The sequence below is a fragment of the Corella eumyota genome, chromosome 5 (genome assembly GCF_963082875.1).
Source record: "Corella eumyota chromosome 5, kaCorEumy4.1, whole genome shotgun sequence".
Classification (NCBI taxonomy): domain Eukaryota; kingdom Metazoa; phylum Chordata; class Ascidiacea; order Phlebobranchia; family Corellidae; genus Corella; species Corella eumyota.
The window spans coordinates 3,160,443-3,185,620 of NC_137494.1; the positions used below are offsets into that span (position 1 = coordinate 3,160,443).

Genomic DNA, 25,178 nt, shown 5'->3' on the forward strand with positions numbered 1-25,178 from the left:
TTTATCACATTGTGCTTAAATTGTTTCAAGAGAAAATTTTAGAGTTTAAAGTCTAGGAAATGGAATAAAGGTTATTCTGATTCATAACACGAATATGACCTGTTTATATCGACTGCCCGTATATAAAAAAACATGCAAAGAAATTAGGACTATGTTTGGTTGTCTGTATGTTTGAGTTTAAAACCATAAGGTTCTATGTACGCTTTTGATATAATTAGGTATATACGTTGTTGTTTCTATATTTAAATGCAAATTAAAGTTTCGTTTTTAATTAAATTTGAATTAAAATATATATTTTTGATATTAATTATTGTTTATTAAATTCCATAATTGTTATTTCGTTCGCATTTTTACAATTGCATTAATTTACAATTTTTAATTAAATTTTTTTAAATTAATATATAAACTTTTACGCAGTTTTATAATTTCCCTTTGTTAAGAACTAATTTCAATTTAAAATTCTGTTGACTAAAAGTTTCAGCACACAACAATAACCTTACAAAGTCAAGTTCAAATATGTAAAATGTTGGATCTGAAATCAATAAGTCAAACTTTTTCTCGACCGAGAACAAAAATTGTTCCTCAGAAAGAAAATCGTTTGTTGCTTTTGCGCTGAACGGCGTATGACGCGCATGCGCGTGTGTGCCCTTATCGCGCGCGCGCTCTTTTTGTTTGTTACGTGCGCATGCGCGGGTATGCCGTGTGTTCGCTAATCGCCGACTGACGTCATAGCTATTGACAACCCGCGTCAGTGGAAGGCGGCGTGGTCGTGCAGGCTAAACGGCGAGGCTCAGTTAATATAAAGCACAGTGTAGTGATTTTCTATAAGTTTAACTTACATATAAACATGTTGTGTTTAGTTGTAGCGAAAGTTAGCAGGAGCAGATGTTTAAATTTTGTGAGATCGCTTATAGCTTAGCCTAGAATGAATATTGACGTAATATATTTATTTATTTACTTAAATATTCATTTAAAATAATATAACATCAGTTTGTTTATGTTAGGATATTGTATTAATGTTTACATAGCTGATACTGGTTAAATAATGAATTTAATTTGTTGGTTAAAATTTAGGAATAAATTCTAATAAGTTAAAAATAATTTTTTGGCAAAATTTAAATAATATCAACAAAAAATAAAATCAAGGTAAAAGTGGCTAGACAGATTTATGTTAAAATTGTCGGATATATTATAAAATCATTTGACAGTCTGACAGTTTAATGTCAGTTTAATCTCAATAACAACTAATCCAAAGAATAAAATTATTAGGTATACCACTATATAGCTTATAAACATTTTTAACGCATAGATATAGGAAGGAATAAGTTGTGAATGATTTAACGTTTTGTCTTTATTCTAAACAAGGAGATTTTAAAATCTAAGATTCAAAAAATAAACAAAAGGCCATGCACTTTCAAAAGTGTGTGATTTTTTTTACATATTTTAAAAGATCAAGTGGCCGCAGTTGTTAGATTATAGATTATCGTTAAAGTGTAATAGGAAAATTACAGCAAATAAAGAGGTTATATATATAAGAAAAAAATACATACCTATAAAAATATAGTTATAATATGACTGCTAAAACGTTGTGTAGTTTTTTAATTATCTGATATTTATAATTTGAACATCTCGTGTTATTATTATTAAGGAAGTATTTTATTACAAAAGGGAAAATAAAATTAAGAATTTTGGGCTAAAACACAATTCTTGTGTAATAAATTATTTTTACAAAGCGTAACATGAAATATAGGACAGTTATTTAATGTTTTTTATAAGTTAAAAAATTAATGTATTTTATTTCAAGTCAGTACAAGCAAATTGATAAGTTATAGTGTTATAAATGGGTAATTCTAGAAATTAAATACCCAACCCTTACCCTATATGTTAAAGATTAAACATTAAATTATTTCAAATTGCTAAAATTGTTTTAAAACACGTGGTTTTGCAAATCGCAAATCTTTAACCCAAACTTGGCAATCAAAGAGATATTCGTGACGTCACCCCACGTTATCCTCACATCGCTTGCAACGGGAAGTGACGTCGTTGTCTCTGACGCGAAAGGTCGCGGTTTCCCCGCGAAATTGTTGCGTGGTCACGTGATACGCTCGATTGAGTTTTCGATGTTTGTTGTAAGTCTTGCCAAAACGCAAAAAAAACTTAAAATTTTTCAAAGTATTTTTCAAATCAAAGTTCAAAAATTCTTTCCGATAACAACAAGATGTCGATCTACGTAAGCAGTCATACGATGACATAACCATGACGTCATAATCGCTAATGTTACGATAACAAGGGGCTGATATTATCATTGTTTATGTTAGGCGCTGTCTAGCCTTCTTATTAAGGCTTATGTTGAAAATTGTGTTGTTATAAGAGTTATGATAAATGAAAAGTTAGGACAGGTTGTGTTTTTTTTAACTTTAATATGATTCAAACTTAAGCAAAAAATTCAGTTATTATTTAAGTAATTTCTACAGGTGATGCCGTTTAGAAATTGCAATGAGCTTTCTAGTTATTAATATATATAGAGTAACATATTCGATTTTGTAAAAATTGATTGGGTTGTGTTACAAAACGCGCTACAAATTTACCGATCCAATTAATAATATTTTTTAATAGAACAGCTGCAGTTTTAGTTTCTTTTAGAATAATAATTATTTTGATTTATTTGTGTGTTTTGATTGTTTTTTTTTGTAAAGGATTAATTGATTGTGTTGCAATTAATTTGTTATAAATATTTTTAGTCCGACGTGACCTATTAAATTCAACAAAGAACAATAAATCTTTTTGAAAAATTAAAATTAAAATCCCCTTTAATGCAATCAGAAAACTCTGATTTTTTAAATATTTCAATCTAAACGGTCTAAAGGGACTAAACAAGATAGGTTTATGTAAACAAATTTTACTTAATTTTTGCTCATATTTATTTTGAACAAATATCAGATCACTTGAAGTTTACGGTGCTTGCTAATTTTCATTCTTTTTTTGGTTATTTTAAATAAATATATATATTTAAATACATTATACCAATATAAACACTATCTATAAAGATAATTTTATCATATTTTATTATGGGAATGGTTGCTATGTATATTGGTCTTGTTACTTTTACGGTCCTCGCATCTTATTCATTTAATGGTCCGTATTTTATGGAAAACTGTAAACTGCAAGTGTTTTCTTTTTATCAATTTTTTAAAATTAAAAAAAATATTTTTCTTTTGTTTTTATTTTGCGTATAAGCCGATAAACTTTTTCCGGGTTACTACTTTGAAAACATCACCTAATAACCCTCCGTAGTTTTTCGCGCTCCGACGACGCCGAGTTCGCCGTTTGTTACGTCACAGACTTCTGCCGTGACGTAGATCGACGCGCGCCTTTTTCTCTCAGGGGAATCTGTTCGTACGGGTAAAACGTCAGAATATTTGTCTGCTTGTTTTCAATATCGAGGTTGTAAATTTTCAGTTCATTTCGAATTCAGAGTCTCCAAGTTCAGAGTGTTTTATTTTCAAGAAATTAATATATTTTTTGCAATTTGTTTTGTCAAAATATTGTTTTAAATATTAGTAATGAAGTTTAACAACATATTGTTGAGTTAGTTTTTTGTTGTTAACCTTTTAAGTAGTTCAGGAAATAAGATAAGTGCCATTTAGACAGTTTGTTTAAACAAAATTGATTGTTTTATTAGTTAACTATAATTTAAAACAGAAATTAAAATTCAGAATTTATTTATTTTTCTAATCTACAAACAGAAATTTTTATTATATCAAAATGGTTACATATATATTGTGAATGTATTTACGTTTTGACTTTATAATATATAACAATTTTAGCTCAATAACATATGAAGGATAGGTAACGTAAATATTATTCAATTTAAGATAAATTTTAACAAGTGTAGCGCTAAAATAAACATTGTACGTTTAATGTTATTATAACCTTGTTATCTCCATGCTTCACAAGGACCATCATGTTATATATTCTGATGGTGTAGCAAAAATATAAAGTAAAATTTTTAAATTTTTTTTTTATTTTAAAATCAAATTATAAATAAGTTGTTAACTTTTTAACGCTTTAGATTGACTCTGTATTGGGTAATTTTGAATGGCTTAATACGTAATATTAAATTAATTACTTAACGTTATCAGGTGGTGAATATAATTAATCATATTTTATACGCAAAAAAACTTTAGTCCCGCCAGAAATTGCCGTGTCATCATAGCTTGTAGTAAAACGTAGCTGCTAACACTCGTGGGTGTTGTGCGGTATTGAATGACATATTGTGACGTCATATTAAATGGTTTCGCGTAGTTGTGGTATTTATTCAGATAAAGGTAAACATATCGTTCGGCTGTGTATTGGGATTTATATCAGTTACTAGAAACTGTAAATAAAGGTAAAGAATGTATTTATTACATGTTTGTTTATAATGGAAAATTAAATTCCATAAAGTTTAACTATTAGTTCTTGGAATAAGTTTTTTGTTTGTTTTTTTTTTGTATGGTTAGAACGTGGTGAAAGAAACTTGAAAAATCGTGCTAAAATTTAAGTAACTTTAGAAGAAAAAAAAAGTTAGGTCTGATTTTCTGTTTTTAGAAGTAAAATTTAAAATATAATGTTGTAAGACAATGGTATATCGAATTAAGGTTAAAACTTTAGTTAAATATCGACATTTATTTTTATTTTAGACTCTTGTGAATAAAAAATTATAATGAAACAGTAAGAAAAAATTTACAATTTTTAACGTCGTTGACGAAAAAAGAATTCGTAGTCGAAAAAAATTCTTCGCAACTTGAAAAGATCGGTTACTATGGTGATGGCTGAATCAGTACGTAGAGGCCCGATTCGCGTTGGGTTTTATGACATCATAAGGACGATCGGTAAAGGGAATTTTGCTGTGGTTAAACTAGCTCGACACCGGATCACGAAATCGGAGGTAATTTCCGACATTTTTTTTCTGCAAAAATTGTAGCATGTAAAAAACATTTTTAGTCATTTTTCTTTCAAATTTTGTTAAACCAACTATTTTATTGTATTTAATTATTGTTAATATTGAAAAGACGACTTTACGGCCTAAACATTTTGTTACCCCGACCAAGTCACGAGTTGACTTTGACTGTTTAAGATATTTTGATTTTAATTGCAGTTATATTTAAACCCAGAGCCTCATTATTTACAAAATCCTTTAATTAGTAAATATTGCTGAATGAAGAAATTAAAATCTTGTTTTTCTGCCTTATTTGCTTTTTTTTATCAAATTTTAATGGGAAATAAAATCCATAACACGTCAACAAAAACCGACAAAACATTGCAAAACATATTGCTATACTACTCCCTCTATTATTTCATCACTACGTCAGATTGTGTCGCGGAATGTCACGTGATTGCGATTGTGACGCACATGGTCGATTTGGTTTCGCCTCAAGTGACGGTTGGGACGAGATAAAGCCCTTTCGCTTTTCTGTATTTGTTGTTTTAAAAGGGAAAGTGGACCCCCTTGGCGAAGCGAAATGACAACCTCGCGTAAAGTTTCATTGACTGCCATTTGTTTATTCGGATTTTTTTGATAGCCTGTCATTTGTTTTTGATTGGCTATTGTTTGACTTTTTTCCCCTGGCTCTTGTTAAGCCCTAAGAAAAAAACTACTTGGTTCAATTTGTACTGTCTCTTATGTAATACTTTATTTAAAATAAACATTATTAAAATGTCCGTAATAAACAAAAAACTAAATCCAAAATTAACTTGTTATGCTTGAAAGAAATATATTTTACTAGTAGCATTTTGATTTTATTTTTTTTGGGATTAAAGTACAATGTTTTATTAATAAGAAATCTTTTCTACATCACTTCTAAATAAAGTCTGCAAAAATTTAATTAACAAAACTTTCCGTTTTTGACGTATTTGTTTGGACCTAAACATTTTATAATTCCGGAATTTTTTGTCACGTAACCGACCTCGTAAAAATGTGAATTTTCGGCGGGTAAACTACGCTGTAATTACCGCGAAATTTTCGGGTCACACGCCATTTCTCCTGGCCACTTTTTTCTATGACGTAACAATAAACAACACGTGAGCTCTTAATTTGACGTCACAATTTAATATTGTTGTTAGTAAAAGTACCCAACAGTGTTTTGTTATTAAGGGATTTAGGAAAAAAACATGTTGTAAAAAAATTATTTTAAAATATTTTAATGTGCTTGTGAAATTAAATTACCAGGGTTTATAGGTCACAAGATTACATAAAATTTAAAATATTTTTTGATTTCCGTATTTTAGTAATTTATTTTTTTTGTACGTTATTAATATTTTTTTTTAATATACTCAAAGCCTTAAAACCTTGCCTTAATTCCCTACATACCTAATAGAATTATTGCGAAATATCAAATGTCGAATAAAGACAAAGCAACCCATGTGTTAAATCGCTTCATTGAATAGTAAAATAATGTTACTTCCACCCTACTCGCTTCATTATAAATTCATGACGTTTTTGTCGTTCCACTTACGTCATTCGTGCCCTGGTTACCATAGAAACCGTGGATAAGTGACTTGAATAATATATGGATGAATTTATCTGATATTTCGTTCTGGTTTTCATTTACAAATTGCTTTAAGGTCTAAGGTATTTTGATAGGCTGTATTTGGGCCAAATTTTATACACGTTCCTGCCGGGCCTTTAACATTAAATACTTGGCGTTTTCTTTATTTAAAAAAAATATTTATTTTCTGTTGTTTAAATTGTTTGAGTAAAGTCTTTTGATAAGTTCAATTCTCAATACAAATATTACTTGTTCTTTGACGTGTTGATTGCTTGTACTATATTGTTCAACAGCTTGTTAATAATGTTACATTTGATGAACTCATTCAATTTAATTAAAAAGTACTGCGCACTTGTACTTTTTTGATAATCGAATTGCATATTGAATCGAATTTGCATATTGAATAATTGTTTGAAATGTATTTCTTATGATTAATTTTCCATTTTTTTATGTTTCAGGTTGCAATTAAAATAATTGAGAAAACCAGATTGGATCAATCAAATTTAAAGAAAATTTATCGCGAAATTCAAATTTTAAAACTTTTAAGACATCAGCACATTATCAAACTTTACCAGGTAATTATTAACAATAAAACTAAACAACATTTGATATAAAATAAAAAGTGCCGTTGTTAACTTCTTAATAAAATTGTTAAATTTTTTTACCACAACATTTAAACTGTTTTTTTAGTTTATGTTAAAGGTCTGATGTGCTTATATTATTTTAAAATTTAAATTAATTTAACATCTCCTTTTAAAGGTAATGGAAACAAAATCGATGATATATCTAGTTTGTGAATATGCAAGTCATGGTGAAGTATTCGGTAAGTTAACAAAAGTAAACCTAATGAATACTTTGGTATATATATATATTTATTTTAAATTACAATAACCTTTACGTTTTCATTTTGTTGAAATAATTTAAAAATTTGGAAAACTAAAAACTTCAAAAAAAAATATTGTTGACGGGCCTTTTTGTAATTAATGACATCATTTTTAGATTACATCACTCAAGAAGAACGTCTACCAGAAGACAAAGCAAGAAAAATGTTTTTCCAAGTTTTAACAGCAATTGAATATTGCCACAAAAATAATATTGTACATAGAGATTTAAAGGTAATCACAATTTACCAAGACAAAATTAAATTTTTTCTAATTTTAAAATTTGGATTTTAAACACTAAAATTAAAAAAATAATATTTTGCAAAACTTTTCTTGTTTAAATTTACGTTTTTGTATTTAAAATTGCAGGCTGAAAATTTATTATTAGATGCAAATGACAACGTAAAATTAGCAGGTATGTTATTGTTTTTAAATTAATAAACTAAGTTAGAAAACCTTTAATATTATTTTAAACCTTAAAATTTTTTTTGAATTTTGGCATTTAAAACCTTTTTAATTTATATTAATTTTTTGTTTAGATTTCGGTTTTGGTAATTTTTTCCAGTCGGGTCAAAACCTAAATACGTGGTGTGGAAGCCCCCCTTACGCTGCCCCCGAAGTGTTCGAGGGAAAACTTTACGAGGGGCCCCAACTTGATGTTTGGGTAAGTTGGGTTAAAAAAATTTAAATTTTGTGATTGTAATTTCGTTAATAAATTTAAATTATAGTTTGTAAATTTTTTGAATTTTACAGAGTTTGGGAATAGTGTTGTACGTTCTCGTATGCGGGACTTTCCCCTTCGACGGTTCAAATTTAGTCACTTTAAAGGAGCGAGTTTTAGCTGGGAGATTCCGCATTCCTTATTGGATGAGCCAAGGTAATGACGTCACGATTTTGTTTAGCTTGTTTGCAAAAATAATAAAACAGCCAAATTAAGATAAAGCAAAACCAAACTGTAAATAGGTAAAAAAAATAAATGAACAGGATAAGATGTTTTAAACACCTTTTTTTAACTATTTTGTATATCACTAGATTGTGAAAACCTTATAAGAAGAATGTTAGTGGTTAACCCGAAAAAGAGATTAACAATTGCTCAAATTCGAAAACATAAATGGATGCAAATGTTTGCCACTGTAAGTTATAAGATTTTTATGTTAAAATAGTTATTAAAAAAAAAGAAAAAGGATGTTATTTAAAATAAAGCCCAATTAAACACGCAGCTTCTTATTTATTCTGTTTATAACGCATAATTTTACAATTCAGCATTTCCCCGATAAGTTACGTCAATTATTTACCCTTTTCGCATGAAAAACGTTGTCAATTACACACAAAATAAGGGCCTCCTGCGATACAAATCTAACCTCAATTGACGTCGGTTTAAACCAAGTAATCCGCCCTCCCCTCTCATTAAATTTAATTTAAACAAAACAAAATACCATCTGCGTATAACAGCAGGTTCAACCTAGATTAATTGCTGCATCTTGTTGCTTATTTCTCTTAAAAAACATCTGTGTAAGTAAGAGTAATGATATAGTTAATACTGAAGTGTTATGTCACGTATAAAAATATTGGAAAAATGCCATAAGCATTTTTTTGGGGTTGTGTAACACATGTGTTGTTGTTACATAAATTTTAAATGTAAAGTCATGTAAAACTTTGCCCAATATACATAATCTTAAATCGCTATTAAAGATGCCTACTTACAATATACTCTTCTCTGCCCTAGTAAGTTACCGTTTTCCATTAAATTTTATTATCTTTATCAATAATTTAAGTTCAAAATATAACATTAATACCAATTTTCACCATAGAGGTTTTAACTTCAATTACTTTAAGTTGCCTTCTGTTTTAATCCATAACAACACTTACAGTTGAAGAAAAATGAATTTAAACCACAGTATTTGCCCCTTTTCTGTGTATATTTAATAGTATCATTTTGTTTTTATGTTGAACAGATGACTGCTGATAAAATGAAGCCAACCGTTGATGTACAAAGAGCAGGATTGCCAGAATTTAACGAACAAATTCTTAAACATATTCAAAGTCTCGGAATCGACAGACAAAAAACTATGGAGGTAAATTTTTACCTGAATATAAATTATTGATCTTTAAACTGTATTTTTTAAGATATTTTGAAGTTAATACAATACAATTTTTTTTCTCTATGATTCCTTCAGTTATAATAGAATTTATTGCTTTAATTCAACTAAATTAAACTTGATCATTTTCCAGTCACTCCGCACCTCGGCGTACGACCACCATTATGCCATCTACCACCTCCTAGTGGACAGATTAAAACACCATCGAACCAGTATTCCAGTGGAGTCGAGATTTTCTTACGATGCTGGAAAGCGGCGACCTTCCAATATCGCCGACCAAGCTGTTACAAAGGTAAGTGACGTTATCAGATATGACGTCACAATTTTGGCATGTCATTTTTTAAGGACCTTTACTAATGTGAGTGACGTCATTTGGTGTGACGTCATGCTAAATGTTGTGTCGTTACTGCGGTTAGTGATTTCATAGATATAGGTTCGATAAGTGTGTTTGTAGCGGGTTTACCTCAAAAATTAGTCATCTTCGGAATAATTAAGCTACATAGAAAATAGTTATGACATGTTTATCCAATTACGATAAAATATTTGCAGAATATTTCAACAAAACACGATTTTTAAACCCAAAAATCACTAAATTTTCATCGAAATTTAATTTGTTGATTATCTTTGCAGATGCCACTACCCAGTCCATCTAAACCACCAATACAAGAAAACAGTCGTCGGAATGTTTACAATCGATTTTTCCCCGCGCATTTTAATCAACAGCCAATGACGTCAATGACGAATGACGTCAGCAATATCGATGGCAACGATTTTCGATTTAGCGAGGACTTAACACAAGGTTGGTCGGTCGAAAAAAAATTAATTAAAATCGAAAATATTTATTTTATAAATCAGCAATTTGTTTTAAATTTTTTTTAAAACTTTTTTACAAATAATTACCTATGTTATTTTAACGTCAAATAAGAGTTATTACAACCTGAATTGTAAATCAACTTTTGGTATTTTATTTGCACAAGATCAAACAAAAATTTCTATTCTCCCGAGTTAACTTTTATAATTTTAAATCAATCACAAATAATTACAAATATTTCGGTTTGATGAAACAACTTTATTACATTTCGCAATTTACCCAAAACAAATTTAAACTAATTTTATTATTTTTAATAGAGCTACCAGCTATACAACGAAGCCTCGCGTTTACCCATCAAACCCCAACACATGACCTTCAGGGGGTTAACTCCCCGAAACCCCGCAATTTATCACCCCGATTTCCCCTCCCCCATCAACCCAGATCTCTTAATTCACCCACAATGTTGGGTTATCAACGTTGCAATTTACCTTTAGTTGAGGGGGTGCAATTGGGGGGCAGTGGAGACCCAATCGCCCAGGTTTTGTCGCTTGATGAAGGGGTCGAGTTAATGACGAGCGAAGAGCAAGCTGAAATGGTAAACACTTTAAATTTTATTTATTTAAAAAGTAAGCACTTACAATTAATTTAAAAAAAACAAATAATTTTATAAAAATCAAAAATAATAGATTTTTTAAACATTTATTTTTTTGTAGCAAATGAGGCAAGCCAACAACCAGCAACGTCGACACACCACGCTTGTTGTCCCTGATATGACGTCATACGTGCAAAATATGACGTCACAAACAGACCCACAAGACGTTACTTTCATGTTAAGTCGATCGGGGGGATTTTATTCAATGAACAACGTAAGAAAAAATACAGATTAGAAATCCTTTTTTAATTTACAATTTGTAAACTGTTTTTAATTTGAGGATAAACAATAAATTAAATATTTTTGTTTATTTTCACACAGAGTCAAGCGTCGAGTACAACCAGTCAAACGTACGAGGCCCACCATCGAATAAGTTTGACCACCGACCCCCTGAACAACATGGATATGACCCCCTCTAATGACGTCATCGTAGGGTCACCCAACCCCAACGCGTACGAAATACCGCCTCAAGTGGTGTTGTCGCCGTGCGTGGACGAAAATAATGGGGATAAACTAATGGAGACGAATCGACTTTCTCATATTGAAACGCAAAGGCAGCTTTTGGATGTTTCACCTACAGGTAAATAGTTTACTTTGTTAAATTTTATTTTATGTTTAAGTCATATATAAATCAGTTTATCATTTTTGTCAAGCTAAAATTTGAGGCTACTTTTGTTATAAAACAACTCCTATTTAATATCAAATTTTTTTATTTATTTTAAATTTTATGTTAAGGTTTCAGAGAGGGAAGAAGGGCAAGTGATGGTCTTTTATTATTAGGTGACAACAGAATTGGAGAACACTTAAACAGACTTACGCGAACACATGGTTTTCCTACAATTAACCAGGTAATAAATGATTTTTTAAGACAGTCTGTCAATATTTTGCTTATTATGCTGTTCTTATTAAATAAAAGTTAATATGAGATCCATAAATTTTAAATTTCTAAACATTTTAAACTTTTAAGTTATCTGTGCCAAAAAAAATAAATAATAATATTTTTATGTCAAATAGGAAGACGAAGATATTTGTGCAGAAGTTAGTGAAAGACATAGTGAAAATTCAACTCCAAATTTTGAGGTAAATTCCTTGTTTCAAGATAGCAAAAAAAATTATGTTTTTATCTAAGTTTTATCAGTTTATAACCCTTTTTTTAAATGTAACATTTTTTTATGTTAATTTATTAGAACGTACAAGATCGAGACGCAAGAAAACAAAACGAATTTGGTTACATGTCTTCGCGCTCTTCTCATCACGTGATGCAACCGTCATTTAATGACGTCAACAATTTTCAGCCATACGCGTCATCAGCTTACAGAAGAAGAAGTTTACAAGTCCCACAACTTGTCACCAACGAATCAGGGTAAAAGCAAATCTTTGATTAAGTTGAAATTTAATAAGTTTTGAGATATGCAAATTTCTGGTATTACTTTTAAGGTACTGCACTCATGCGCCCTTTAAAGGCTTTATACTTTATACCTTTTGATATTTTTTCTCAAAGTTTGCTGTCTACAATTTACATGCAAGCAAATGGCTTTTAAAATTTAAGTATTAAACATTTTATTATTTTTCATTGATAGAAGTGGTCATTTTTCACAATCTCCCAAAGAACAGCAACCCATAATGTCTGCAACGGATCAACTAAAATTATTTCAACAAATTCACAGCATAGGAGGACACCAAGCGGACGACGAGTACCAATATCAGTGGTCGTCATGGAAACAAGTCAGCGAGGACGAACCAAGGTAGGTTACAAAACTTAAAATTTTTACCAACTTCATATCAGTAAAAAACCACATACCTTGGATGTTAAATTACAACAACCCTTTAACCCTTGTTCTTCTTCTCTCAGTGCTTCAGGTAATGCTTACCAACGCCGCGAGACTTTGCCAGCAATCAACAACAGAATTAACGCTCCAGCATTTGTCGTGGCTTCAGATGAGTCGATGTTAAGATCAAGTTTGCTGGAAAGACAAACTGTTTCACCCAATTCGTCGAGCGGTGTCCATCAACTTGTTTCTCAACAGAGATTGGTGCATAAACTTCAACAAAGAATGTAAGTCTTTTTATTTAAGCTTAAAACATTGTTACTGTTTCCTAAAAAAGTCGGGGAACGTCAAAGTTATACAATTGTACCAAATAACAATATACACTAATCTTAATAGGTTAACAAATTAAGAAATTACGAAAGTCCAAACATCTCTTTAGAAATGTATTTTTTTACTATTTACACCTTTTGTTAACAACACAACTTTTTTTTTAGAATCCAACGAAAATGGAAAGTTGCCCAGCGCACCAGCAACAACCCCCCGCCAGTGTATTCCCCATTACCTTTAACTGAGCTGGAACATTTAAAAATTGACACCGATATTGGGTTCAACAACCCACAATTTGTAAACGGAACTGAACTTCGAAATTTCCACGTTAATTACCCACCTTCAGATGCTTATAGAGGTGGTTCCCCTGAGACAGTACTTTGGGACCCTATGCATGGGGCATCCGGGTACGAAGGGCACCCAACAGCATCAAGCCCTGTGCACTACGCGCATGCGCAGCAGAATTACAGCGCCACCGCGTGGAACAACAGCACTATGGAATATAGTTCGTCATAAAATGTATTTTTTTTTGATTTTTTTTTGGTTTTATTTAAAGTCCACTCGTGTTCTATGTCGTCCACTGTGAGTCGCTGCGGAGCAACGGCCATTTCTATTACGTCATCGTTGTGTTTTTCTACTTTCACCAACATCAATCATCAGCTTTTACACCACGTCGCAAACGTTTAAGTCCCGCAAACGTGACAATATATATAGTGACGTCATTTTTGAGACATTGCGGTGCTAAAATTTGCCAAATTTGTTTAAAAAGATCAAAATATCAACTTCTCCGTCCATAAAATAGAGATTTGCAATTTAGTTCGTTTTATTTTAACTTTTTCAGTCTATTAACTTTGTTATGCGGCCCATAAGATTGACCAAACCAATTTTCTCTTTCATCTTATTTGGTTTTAACTACTATACAATCATATTTTGAACCTTTTTTTCTTGTTTTTTGGGGTAAAAAATTGTACTTTATTAAAGTTTTCGTCTTGAATTAAGCCATTATATTGTCGTAACTAGCTTTGTGTTTTAATATTACCAAAAAAAAGTTAAATTTTCTTTCCTTTTTTTCGTATAAACAAATTGTATGAATCTTGTATTAACACTTTACACAAACACTAGCAATGGCGAATATGGTACTTCTTGTTAATTGTAACTGTTTAAAATACGCCGAATAAAAAAAAGCTATTTAATAAAAATTTGTGTTTGTTTATAGTAATTTTATGATTGTTATATTTAAGTACAATATTTTTGTAATTTTTAATCTTTTTTTTATTATATTTTTATATTGAAAATTGTATTAATTTCGTCATTTGCTTAGGGTGCGCATCGCCGTTAAAGTAATCCAGACAACTCGCTAATTAAGAGCGTGTGTTTTTTTTGAATTTTTAAGTAACCTAAGGTGGTAGTAGGAGGTAAAAAAGAGTTTTGGTAGAATACAATAGTTTAGTTTTAAATCAGTTTATCAAAGTGATGGTCAGTTTTGGCAGTCAAATTGTTCAAAAGGTGTGTAAATTAGTTTAAGCAGCATTGTGGTTAGTTAATTTGCTTTTTGGAAGGTATATTTTTAACTACATTTTGTGTATTTTAAGTTTTGTGATGTGTTTAGAATGTTAAAAAACTTTAATAGAGTTTTGTTGTGTTACAACTTAAATTATTTTGGGTGATAAGTAACATGAAGGTTTTAAGATTGTTGACGTGTGCGCTTGGTCACGTGGTTTTTAATGCTGTGACGTGGCAACTGTATTTCATATTAAGCTGTCAACTGAACATATTTAAAAAAACTAAAAGATTAAAATTCGGTAGTTTATTTACAAGCAAAAACACACGAAAAATAACCATGGTATAAAAATCAAGTTTCAAAAAACATAAAAGGATTGATAATTAATAAAAAGTTCATAGCAAATATTGAATTAAATTCACATTAAGTTGTTCAAACCCATTTCTTATTAGGTTTAAAATGATTGAAATGTTTATCAATGGTATGAGTCTTGATCTTTGATTTTGTAACAGCACTAAAACAAAAAAAAATTGTTAAAAAAGATTTGTTTTGAGAGAAAATAAACCATCAATAGGCTATGTTCAAAGAAGGCAAAAAAATAGTTGAAATATAATTACCATAAAAAAATATATGCCCTTGAAAATGATTTATTAACTATATTAATATGTAAAATTCCTTTAATCTGCTTTTCGAATGTTAAAATTGTTTTAAAAGTCAAAAATAATTTAATTTACCGAAATCCACAAATTCCGCAGCAAAATTTAAAATCTTCTTGTTCAGGATGTTCCAACTTATGTATAATCAAATCATATTCATTCCTGAAAGTTCTTTTACAAACATCACAAGTCCAGGGTTGGTATCGTACATGGTTAAGTCGATGGTGGGACTTGATAAGTTTTTTAGTTGGGGCAGTAAATGCACATTTGTCACAATATTCAATCATTGGAATTCTATTTTTATAAAAAAGATTTAAAATTTTGAAGACTAAAATTTTGATTTTGGATACTTAGTTATTAAAAATTCAAATTAAATTAAGCTTTTTACCTTTTTGAATATTTGTGTTTGATTATTTGATGAGTGTTTAAAAGTTTCTTGGATAAGGCAACGTGGTCACATTTTCGACATTTATAAGAGGTTAACACAAAATGGTTGTTGCTAAAAAAACATTTGTTAAAAGAGTTATCATTTTTTAAAGAAATTTATTAAATTATTGTTAAACATCATGTACCTTATTGTATAAAATATATTTTATTTATCTATTAGTATGTTTAGAATAATAAGTTTAAATTTATACAGCAAATGCTTGTGCATCTTTGATGACTTTCTTGTATAATAATCACAATCCACACATTTTAGTTTCGGTTTCGAGCTTGGGCTTTGAACTAAAGAAAAATTAAATCTCTTTAAAAATGGTTATTCAGTTTTTGAATTTATTTTATATGATGTAAGGTAATTACGGTCTTTGTTTGGTTCAGCAATCGAAACAACATCAATAACACAATCTTCGTCATTAACTGTAAAATCTAAAAACATTGATTTATTACAAAGTGAAAAATTAGTTTATTTTTGTTTTGTTATTTTTTTTTTTTTGTATATATATTTATTCTTGATGTGGGAAAGTCGAATGCGCGACTTAAACATAGAGTAACATCAGTTACTCCGACCCAGTCTCGAGTTGCCTGTGGCTGTTTGGGATATTATAGATTATAATTGCCCGATAATTATACTGCTGATCAAGTGCTGGCTCAGCAAGAGTTCACACCGTTTATAGCGCCTTACTCAAGGGCGCTACAGCATGAGAACAGTGGGGATTGAACCCACGACCTCATGTGTGGTGTAGCAAGTGTTCTTACCACTACACCACGCTGCCGGTATCATTTATATTAATTCCTCCAAATAATATTAAAAAGTAAATAAGTTTATAGGCTTCTTTAATATAAACAATAACGTACCAGTATCCATTTTAATTTGTTTTGTTTAATATTTATTTTTTTCTTAGTAGTAAGCATTTGCAAAAAATTAATAAGCGCTTCAGCCAGAAAAAAATCCCCTTCAATGTGGTAAACTCGTATACGCTAGATGTCGTATTTTTATTAAAAGTTTTTTTGTTGTTTTTTTAGGTATTGTTTTTTTTTGTTATAAAACTAATTATTATCTAAAACAAAAAATGGAAAGCAAAGTTGCTTCTGCTAAAACCGAAAAATTAGCTGATGCTGCTGATACTACATCTCAGGACGAAGGCGCTAGCAGCCAAGATGATAACGTCACTCAATCTTCTGAAGACGAAGAAATTGAATTAGACGAGGCGTCGGACACGGAAAATTACAAACCACCTCCACAGATTGACGACACGTTGGACGACAACGAAATCTCAAGTGGCGAAGACGAGTGCGCCGCGGGAGTCAAGTTTTCAAAGCGGGGTAGCGAACGACATTTTAAGCTGGTGTACGATGAAAAGAACAAGGAAAATGTTAACCTTGATGAGACGGAAGATTACGAATCTGACAGTGCCAACAAAGAAGACAAAGAGTCCGGTAATGGAGAGCCAAAGGCTGCTAAAAAATGCACAAATATTCAAAATCTAATGGAAACCGACTTGATTGAATACAACTCGGACGAAGATGACAACTTTAACCCAGTAGCTTGTGGCGATACATTATCTGATGTAGAATACCAGTCAAGTGACCAAAGAGATACCGAAAGTGAGAATGAAATAGAAGAAATGGATATGGTACATCGAAGAACTGGTGAAGAACTTCACGTGAAATCGCTTAAAATAATCGAAGAAATGAAAATACCACCTGATTGTAGTCTCGAAGCAGGCGCAAAAAGTCCGGCCAGCGATGCTAATCAAAGTCCAATGGAATGTGCTTGAATACATTAAAGTCTTTGTGTTGATTTGCCATATATTGGATGCTTTAATCATAAATATTTTTGTTTCGTTTGAATTTTTGTTTATTTATTATTAAAAGCAGTGTTGAGTGGATTTGTGTTTGCTTAATCATAAAATGTAAAGTTTGTTTAATAAAATTTCCCGCTTAATCTATGCTAATGTTTTTTCTAGTTTTAGCTAAACTTAAGCATGTTACACAAAATTAAAAGATTTTATGCATCAAATAGTATTTGAGGATAAACAGTTAACATTTATAAAAAGTAGACACTTTAGAAAATTTCCTTGACATCATCTGTTAAAAGTATTTACTTACATGTTTTTTGTTTTTCTTTGGGAAATCACATGTTTTGTAACTTTACCCGCGCTGTGAATAATTGGTTTCACCATTAATAATAAATAAATTAACTTAATTGTAACATATACTATTAAAAAAATAACACATTGTACAATTCAAGTAAAAGTAAATCGACTGAAAAAAGAATATAAACATTTCAATTATTTTTACGATTTTTTTTAGATTTTTGTTATCATTTGAATATTTTAAAATTATATATTTAAACGAAATGACAGACCCAGCTAGTCCTTCGTCTGCAGTTAAAGTTCATTACAGCGCAAAAGATGTAGAACTTCGTTTATTTTCTCAAAAGAAAAATCAACTTTTAATGAATTGGACAACCGCCGACATTTTATTTTCTGAAAATATAGAAAATGGAGAAAGGCTTATGACAATCATTTTTAAAAGTGCAAAACGAATTGATATACCTGTGAGTAAACTCTTTATATTTTGTTAAATTACGTTTATATCTAAATAGCAATATTTATTTTAAATATGTGAAAATACTTGTTGTTATGAATAGTATTAAATCTGGCTGCGTGGTGTAGTGGTTAGAACACTTTGCTTCTGTACACGAGGTCCTGGATTCGATTTCCACTGCTCTCATGCTGTGGCGCATTTGGGTAAAACGCTGTGTATGCTAAGAACTTCTGCTGAGCCAACCTTTTATCAGCAGCATACATATAGGGCAATTATAAATCTTTATAATATCCCAAATTGCCAAAGATAACTCGCGACTGGGTTGAGGTCACTGATGTTACTCTATGTTTAGGGCTTGAAGACAACCTTCTCACATCGACGATAAATAAATGTGAAGCAAATACCAAAACTTTTGACTATTTTTACACAGTAGATTACTTTAAAATTACACCCTTACTTTAAAATTATGTAATGTTTTTTTTTTGATCTTTTAGCTTTTTCAAAAGAAAGATGAATATAAGGTTTATCCTAATGAGGGTAAAATTATAATCAAATATCTGAATAAAATGACAAACTTTGACATAAGAAAAACTAGTCGTTGTTTTGCAATTAAAGTGGAGGCATTTTTGGGCGAAGGTAAATAACTTTTTTATCAAAAAATATAAAAAATCTGTGTATATAAGAATGATTGGATCACATATGTTGTCCGGCTTTAAACAAAAAAACTTTCCGTTTACTGTAGGAAAGAATTTAGGAGGACCATAGTGTAATTATGTTTTGTCTGAAACTGAACAACATAAGTGATCCGAATCATGTGGTTAAAATAGTTATAGTTTTAAAAGTAACTTTTATCATTTTGTGCTAATGGTAAATTTTATATGTTAATTTTTAGCAAAACACGATTACCTTTTAAGATGCACAGAAAGGTATTTATTAAAAGTTTTTGTTTATTAAAATTCAAAAAAAATATTTTTAAAACTTAGTATATATAAATATTTTATTTAATTTTTTGCTATAACTTTTTAATTATAATGATAATATTTATAATTTATTACCACAACTGTATTAAGTCTTACAAGAACACCAATAAAAACATCAGTAAAAACACCAATTTCTAAAACACCATCAATAAGTGACAGTGTAAGAGCATCTAGTTACTTCCAGGCTTATAATAGGTAAAGCATTTTTACTACTTTAACACCAACTCAAATAAATTTATATTATTGTTATAAATTTATTTAAATTTTTTAGTCCGACTCCCACAAAAATTCCGGCAAATAAAAGATCTTTTTCTGAAGTTAAAAGAAAACTTGAAAACACAAAAAATGGAAAAAAGTCAAGGTGGTCAACAAGTAAGTGTAAAATCACACATTTTCAATTAAAAACATGTTTTTAAAGTTAATTTCACAATTCTATGTTTATTATTTTGGTTTACAGGTCCACCTAAAAGTTATCAAAATAAAAACGATCGACGTTCCTTAGATGCCAAAACAATTCAAAATTTTAGGTTTAATTTTTTGCAATTTTTTGTAATATTCTTTAATATATGTGTTGTTATTTAATATCTGGCATTTCAATGGTATTGGTTGGCAAGCCAGAAGGTTTTGGGTTTAAGCTGGACGAATGTCACTGTATTAGCTCTTAAGCTTTGTGCATTTTTATAGCCTAAACACATGGTTCAACAACACAACAAATTCCTCTAAAAAAATACAATTTTTTATCTTAATGTGATATAGAAAATATGAACTAGATATTGGCTATACAACTATATATTGGCTATTTTTTTATACAAATTCTGCTTTGTTTAGGAAATCTCGAAATGAAAGCAGAAATGAAAAGTTCAATGAAAATAAAAATTTTGACAAAGGAAAAGAAAACACTTCACCAGAAAGTGCACCAATCAAAAGTAATAATAAAGTATAACATAACAGTCTACCAACAAGATATATACTTTTATGAATTAATTTAAATTTAATTACCTAGGCATACTTTAAATTCAAAAAAATATAAAATTTTTAATTGCCTCATACATTTTTTTGTAAATGATTTATTTTTTTTTAGCTGTAAGTGGTCAAAGTTTTTATGGAAGTAACAAACAGAGTCCAGTGTTTGCAAAAATAGTCCGAACTCCAACGAAATCCACTCAAAAACCCCAACAACGTCTTGGTTTTTTTACCCCAACCAAAACCTACCAGGTACAAAAAGGTATTTGAAAAAAATTTTATTCCAAATTTATTTTAATTTATTTTTTTTTGTTTAGCATTCAGCTCGTCGGTCTTTACAATTATCACAAAACTCACCAAAAAAAACTCAACCGAATATAACGCAAACTGAAGACCTAACTACATTATTCGATGACAATAACAATAACAAAAACATCAAAGACAATGACAAAAATAACAACAACAATGACAGAAACAATAACAATGATTTTGATGACTTTTTGCCATTAAATGAAAAAGCTAACTCTAGTGTTTTTAACTCATCTAATATCAACGGGTAAAAACAACTTTTTTTGTTTTAAAATTCAATGATTATTCATTATAACGGGGCTTAGTAAACAATATATACATATAAACTGCCATATGTGGTGCGTAGGTAGTTATCGTTTTTATTCATATGCAAAACACGTTTTATTTGTATGCAAAACACTTTAAATTTACTGAATATTTGCTTGTTATTTTAGGTTTCAGAACCTTGGTAATACTTGTTACATGAACTCAATTTTACAATCCCTGTTTGGTTTGCATCCCTTTCAATCTAACCTCAAAAGTTTATCGTCTACAACTCAAAAACTTATTTCAAGTGAAAGTGTGATCAAGTAAGTAGTTAACTTAAAATTTGTCTGTAAATGTTGTTTTTTTGTTAAACTTAATCTAATAAATTTGTTGTATTTTTGACATGATTATATTTTCAATTTTAAAGTGAATCTTATTTTTTATTATTTAATCTTACTTTTTAATGTTTTTTAGTTGTTTAATAAACCTCATGCAGTACAAACCTCAATCTGGATTGGATCAAAACTCACTTCTACGAAGATTGAAAAGATCGATTAGCAGTCACGCTACTCAATTTTATGGATCTGCACAACATGTAGGTATTTGTTAAAAAAATGAACTCTATTTTAACGAAAATTTTTAAAAAGATTAATTTAGTTCAATAAGGACAAAACAAGATACTTGTTAATTTTTTAAATTATTTGGTGCATGATTTTGTAAATATGACATGATTGTCATAAGCCCCTTTCTGAAAAAAAAACAATTATCTATATATAATGGAGGTTCGTGGACAAATATAGATATGTGTTCAATTTATAAGGCTGACATAATAAATAAAACTGTTGTTTGTAGTGCAAGTGTATAAATTATCACTTACAAATAATAAATGGGAGTTGCGATTATAATATGACAATTAAAATCTCGACCTAAGGGCAGGCTATCGACTAGTTTAAAATAAAAAATTAAAAAAATTTCAGCAATTAAATTTTTTTTCTTCGTTTTAAAATTTTTTTTTAATTTATCCAGGATGCACATGAGTTTATAAGATTATGCCTTGACCTCGTTAAAGATGACATCATCGCCGCTAACAAGATTTTAGCAAATAAACAAAAATTAATATGTCCAGTGAGCCAGAACTTTCTGTTTTTAGTTCGACTTCAAATTACTTGTTTAGGGTAAATTTTTTTTTTCATATTTATTAAGTAAATTAATTTATTTTTAATTAAATTATCTCATATGTATTGTTTTTTTTCGAACCTTTAATAATTTGAATTTTGTTTTTAGTTGCCAAACTGTAACGCAAAAAGATAATGACCAGTATGATCTTGCTGTTGAACTAAAACAGAGGTATGTTTATGTTTATCAACTATATTAAAATATTGATACCTATACTTAGAAAAAACTGCTAAGTTTAAATTATTAAATTTAATTTATGGAAATTTTGAAAAAATTTTTATCCGAATAAATATTTATAAAATTTTTTTTTGGCCAGCGATTCATCCACTAGAAGCACTATGGAGCTACAAAATTTGTTGGAAATGTCGTTTGAGTCTGAGAAAGTTGAATACTTGTGTGAAAAATGTAAAAGTAAAAATGCTGAAGTTGAACAGTTTATTACCAAACTACCAAGGCACTAATTGTTTAATATTATGTTGGTTTAAAATATTTTGTTTAATAGATAATTATAACTTGTATTTTTAAAGACCCAAAAGTTTTAAAACTTTTGATTTTTAGTCATAAAACTTCAGATTTTTTAAATCAAACTTTTTATCCGTTAAACTAGTTAACATATTATTCAAAATTTTAAATGCAATTTGCTATAAGTTATACTTAAAAGTAACTTATATTATTTAAAAATGCAATTTTTTTGTTTTAGAATAATGATGGTATATTTAAAACGCTATTCTTACAATTCACATGGAAGCGAAAAACTTCGTCAAAATGTGAAGTTCAGTAACAAATTATCTTTTACTAAAGTTTGTGACAAAAACCTAAGGTCAACGACTTTTAAACCTGATCCACCAGAGGTCAATGACCTTACATCTTTAGAAGTTAAGAGTTTACAAACTAAAATATCCGATCATGATGACAGTGCAGTTTGGAGTGACACTGAAAATGATATGATGTAAATTATTTTTCTATTTTTTAAATTTTTTTATTTATTTTTCAGATTTTTATTTTATCTGTAATTAATATTTTTCTCTGTAATTTTTTTGCAGTGACTTTGTTAATAACAACGACAATATAGAAGATACCAACAACAATGAAATGCCTGATAGTTTATTAAAAGTTAAATGTAAGTTGCTATAATTTAACATAGCAGGTTAAATTTTTACTTTAAAGTTAACCTATTATTTTTTTATAGTGTCGAAAAAGAAAACTTTTAGTTCAACATTGTCTGAGAAAAATGACTCGTCAGAAACAAACAAAACTGATTTTGATGACTATGTTAATTTAGATGAAGAACAACAAGTAAATAATATACATATGCGTTTGTTTTATTTTTAATTGTCTAAAAATTTGTGGTTTTTCTATTTAATTTATTTGAAGGAACTATCCTTTTAATTTTGTTAATTTTCTTAATTAAATCTTTTTGTTCTAGGTATTTCTGGCTACGCAACGATCTATTAATGAGCAAAGAGAACTATCAACATTTTTAAGCACTGTAAGTAGTAAAATTTATAGTTGTTTACAACTTTTGTAAAAATTAAAAAATTTTTTTTTTTCAGAACGAGAATGAATTGTTTTTTGATGACAACAACAACAATGAGATTATTTATGAAGATGTGTTTCTAAACAACAACAATGAAGTCATTGTTAATGAAAATGGTGCTAACAACAATGAAAATGTAACAAAAAAAACAAAGAAAATTACAATGACATAGTTCTGTTAAGACAAAGTACTTTTTAATTTTTATAAATATAAAAAAACTTTCAAAAAAATACTTTTCTTTAGTGTACTACTTCCCCAAGACAAATTGACCCAAATCATAAAAACTCACCCCTCGAACCCCAAGAGGAAATCCCCCTAACGTTGGATGATAACAATGATTTGTGTTACCATCTGGTTAGTGTTGTTAGCCATCAAGGAGGGACATCAAAAATGGGTCGGTTAAGTTAAACCTTCAAATTTGTAGTTAACTTTAACTTTCCAAATTTATCATAACCCATTTTTTAGCTCGTTAAAATGACTTTCTGCATTGAGAATAAATATACACGAAAAATATTTCAAATCCTACAATGTTTTTTGTTCTGAATTATGTTATGACACATAATTAAAATTATTTAAGCAGATCGAACAGTTTAATTTATTGAACTTGCGTTCATTTTTTTTTAATGTTTTAATTATTTATACTTCAGGTCATTATGTGAGCGATGTTTTAACTAATTACGAAGCCAAACAGTGGAACTACTGTAGTGATAGTTATGTTGAAAGTATTTCAGAAGACGATGTTTTGTTGGGAAGGCAATCAACTGCGTATTTACTTTTCTATGTTCACAAGTAAATACACAATAAAAATATTTCAATAAAATCTTTCGTTGTTTATATTAACCAAAATATCTTTTTTTGCAGAAGTTTTTTGAAATTTTACAACGAAACTCGTACCTGAACGCAGTTGATATTTTTGTTCTTTGTTGAATTATGTTTGCACCTTATTTCAACCTTACATTGCGTTTATTTGTTAGACTGTGAAAAATTATTTAACATCTGCGAAATACATTTTCAGAAAATTGTTAAAGAGATGGGGTGCTTAATTTGTTAGAATTTTTTTAATACAGCCTACCCAATTGAAATTACTTTAAAAGTAAAATATGTTTTTATATAATATGACTTAATTATCCTTTTCATGCTAAGTTTGTTTTCTGCAAAAAAAAAAGATAGGGCAAAATAAGAATATTTCCCTATGTCAGCTAGCGTATGAACTTACGACGAAGACGTCGTGCGTCACGTGACTCGCGAACTTCCCTATTTACAATATTTTGACTGCAAATACGATATCTCAAACTACTTGACCAATTTTAAAATAATGGTATTCTCGTGCAAGTTGAAAAAATTTCAACATGATTAAAAGAGAAACACTGCGACCACACCAGCTCTTTAACTCTAAATATTCGAAAAGAAAAATGTTAAATTCAAGATCAACCATCTATTTAAAGCTGGCTAATTTTGAGATGGAACTAACACCAAAAAAAGGTACGAAGGTTTTTTTTATTAGCCATTGCAAGAAAAATTACATAGGCAAATATCTAATTATGTTTTGTTAGTTTTACGTTTTTATGTACAAACCAAAATGTATGTTACATTTGTTTCCGTTCCATTTAAATTTGTTTTATATTTTGCATTATGATTTGAGTTGTAAATTAAATATTTTATCCACTGAGTCATTACTTTACCAGTTTTAGTTATTATTCAGAGTAATTAAATCATAAATATTGCATTGATGTTGTCAAGTAGTTATTCT

At 29.3% G+C, this 25,178-nt stretch overlaps 3 protein-coding genes across 3 annotated transcripts; 2 read left to right on the forward strand and 1 right to left on the reverse strand.

Moving 5' to 3' along the window:
* The first annotated feature begins 4,663 nt into the window (after positions 1 to 4,663).
* On the forward strand, positions 4,664 to 14,262 carry LOC145752508 (serine/threonine-protein kinase SIK2-like). The gene is made up of 20 exons (XM_082568807.1): positions 4,664 to 4,930; positions 6,989 to 7,105; positions 7,290 to 7,353; positions 7,530 to 7,645; positions 7,781 to 7,826; positions 7,951 to 8,075; positions 8,165 to 8,288; positions 8,444 to 8,544; positions 9,367 to 9,486; positions 9,644 to 9,802; positions 10,141 to 10,309; positions 10,639 to 10,916; positions 11,035 to 11,187; positions 11,295 to 11,553; positions 11,709 to 11,821; positions 11,988 to 12,053; positions 12,161 to 12,336; positions 12,554 to 12,718; positions 12,826 to 13,029; positions 13,237 to 14,262. The coding sequence occupies exons 1-20, from the start codon at positions 4,805 to 4,807 to the stop codon at positions 13,583 to 13,585; spliced, it is 3,030 nt and encodes a 1,009-aa protein (XP_082424933.1). The 5' UTR covers positions 4,664 to 4,804; the 3' UTR covers positions 13,586 to 14,262.
* A 651-nt stretch (positions 14,263 to 14,913) lies between these two features.
* Positions 14,914 to 16,565, reverse strand: LOC145753191 (zinc finger protein 711-like). The gene is made up of 6 exons (XM_082569591.1): positions 16,523 to 16,565; positions 16,028 to 16,093; positions 15,865 to 15,952; positions 15,615 to 15,725; positions 15,305 to 15,520; positions 14,914 to 15,084 (listed from the first exon to the last, which is right to left on the reverse strand). Exons 1-6 carry the CDS (start codon positions 16,530 to 16,532, stop codon positions 15,003 to 15,005), a joined length of 573 nt encoding a protein of 190 aa, XP_082425717.1. The 5' UTR covers positions 16,533 to 16,565; the 3' UTR covers positions 14,914 to 15,002.
* Positions 16,566 to 17,988: 1,423 nt separating this feature from the next.
* Positions 17,989 to 24,439, forward strand: LOC145752762 (ubiquitin carboxyl-terminal hydrolase 26-like). The gene is made up of 22 exons (XM_082569095.1): positions 17,989 to 18,227; positions 18,712 to 18,853; positions 19,110 to 19,143; positions 19,288 to 19,392; positions 19,469 to 19,569; positions 19,655 to 19,724; positions 20,026 to 20,123; positions 20,279 to 20,412; positions 20,478 to 20,716; positions 20,904 to 21,038; positions 21,190 to 21,310; positions 21,742 to 21,890; positions 22,000 to 22,062; positions 22,208 to 22,345; positions 22,592 to 22,840; positions 22,935 to 23,011; positions 23,081 to 23,187; positions 23,318 to 23,380; positions 23,445 to 23,564; positions 23,672 to 23,822; positions 24,076 to 24,217; positions 24,290 to 24,439. The coding sequence occupies exons 1-22, from the start codon at positions 18,027 to 18,029 to the stop codon at positions 24,324 to 24,326; spliced, it is 2,676 nt and encodes an 891-aa protein (XP_082425221.1). The 5' UTR covers positions 17,989 to 18,026; the 3' UTR covers positions 24,327 to 24,439.
* The last annotated feature ends 739 nt before the right edge of the window (positions 24,440 to 25,178 follow it).

Excerpts from the sequence above, each read along its gene's own strand:
- LOC145752508 (XM_082568807.1), top strand. The coding sequence starts at position 4,805 with ATGGTGATGGCTGAATCAGTACGTAGAGGCCCGATTCGCGTTGGGTTT. Across the intron at positions 4,931-6,988 it reads ACCGGATCACGAAATCGGAG|GTTGCAATTAAAATAATTGA; the intron begins GTAATTTCCGAC and ends TTTATGTTTCAG. Across the intron at positions 7,646-7,780 it reads TTGTACATAGAGATTTAAAG|GCTGAAAATTTATTATTAGA; the intron begins GTAATCACAATT and ends TTAAAATTGCAG.
- LOC145753191 (XM_082569591.1), bottom strand. Across the intron at positions 15,726-15,864 it reads AAGATGCACAAGCATTTGCT|CAACAACCATTTTGTGTTAA; the intron begins GTATAAATTTAA and ends ATGTTTTTTTAG. Across the intron at positions 15,085-15,304 it reads TGCGGAATTTGTGGATTTCG|TGCTGTTACAAAATCAAAGA; the intron begins GTAAATTAAATT and ends TTTTTGTTTTAG.
- LOC145752762 (XM_082569095.1), top strand. The coding sequence starts at position 18,027 with ATGACAGACCCAGCTAGTCCTTCGTCTGCAGTTAAAGTTCATTACAGC. Across the intron at positions 23,012-23,080 it reads TAGTTTATTAAAAGTTAAAT|TGTCGAAAAAGAAAACTTTT; the intron begins GTAAGTTGCTAT and ends ATTTTTTTATAG. Across the intron at positions 23,565-23,671 it reads GTGCTAACAACAATGAAAAT|TGTACTACTTCCCCAAGACA; the intron begins GTAACAAAAAAA and ends ACTTTTCTTTAG.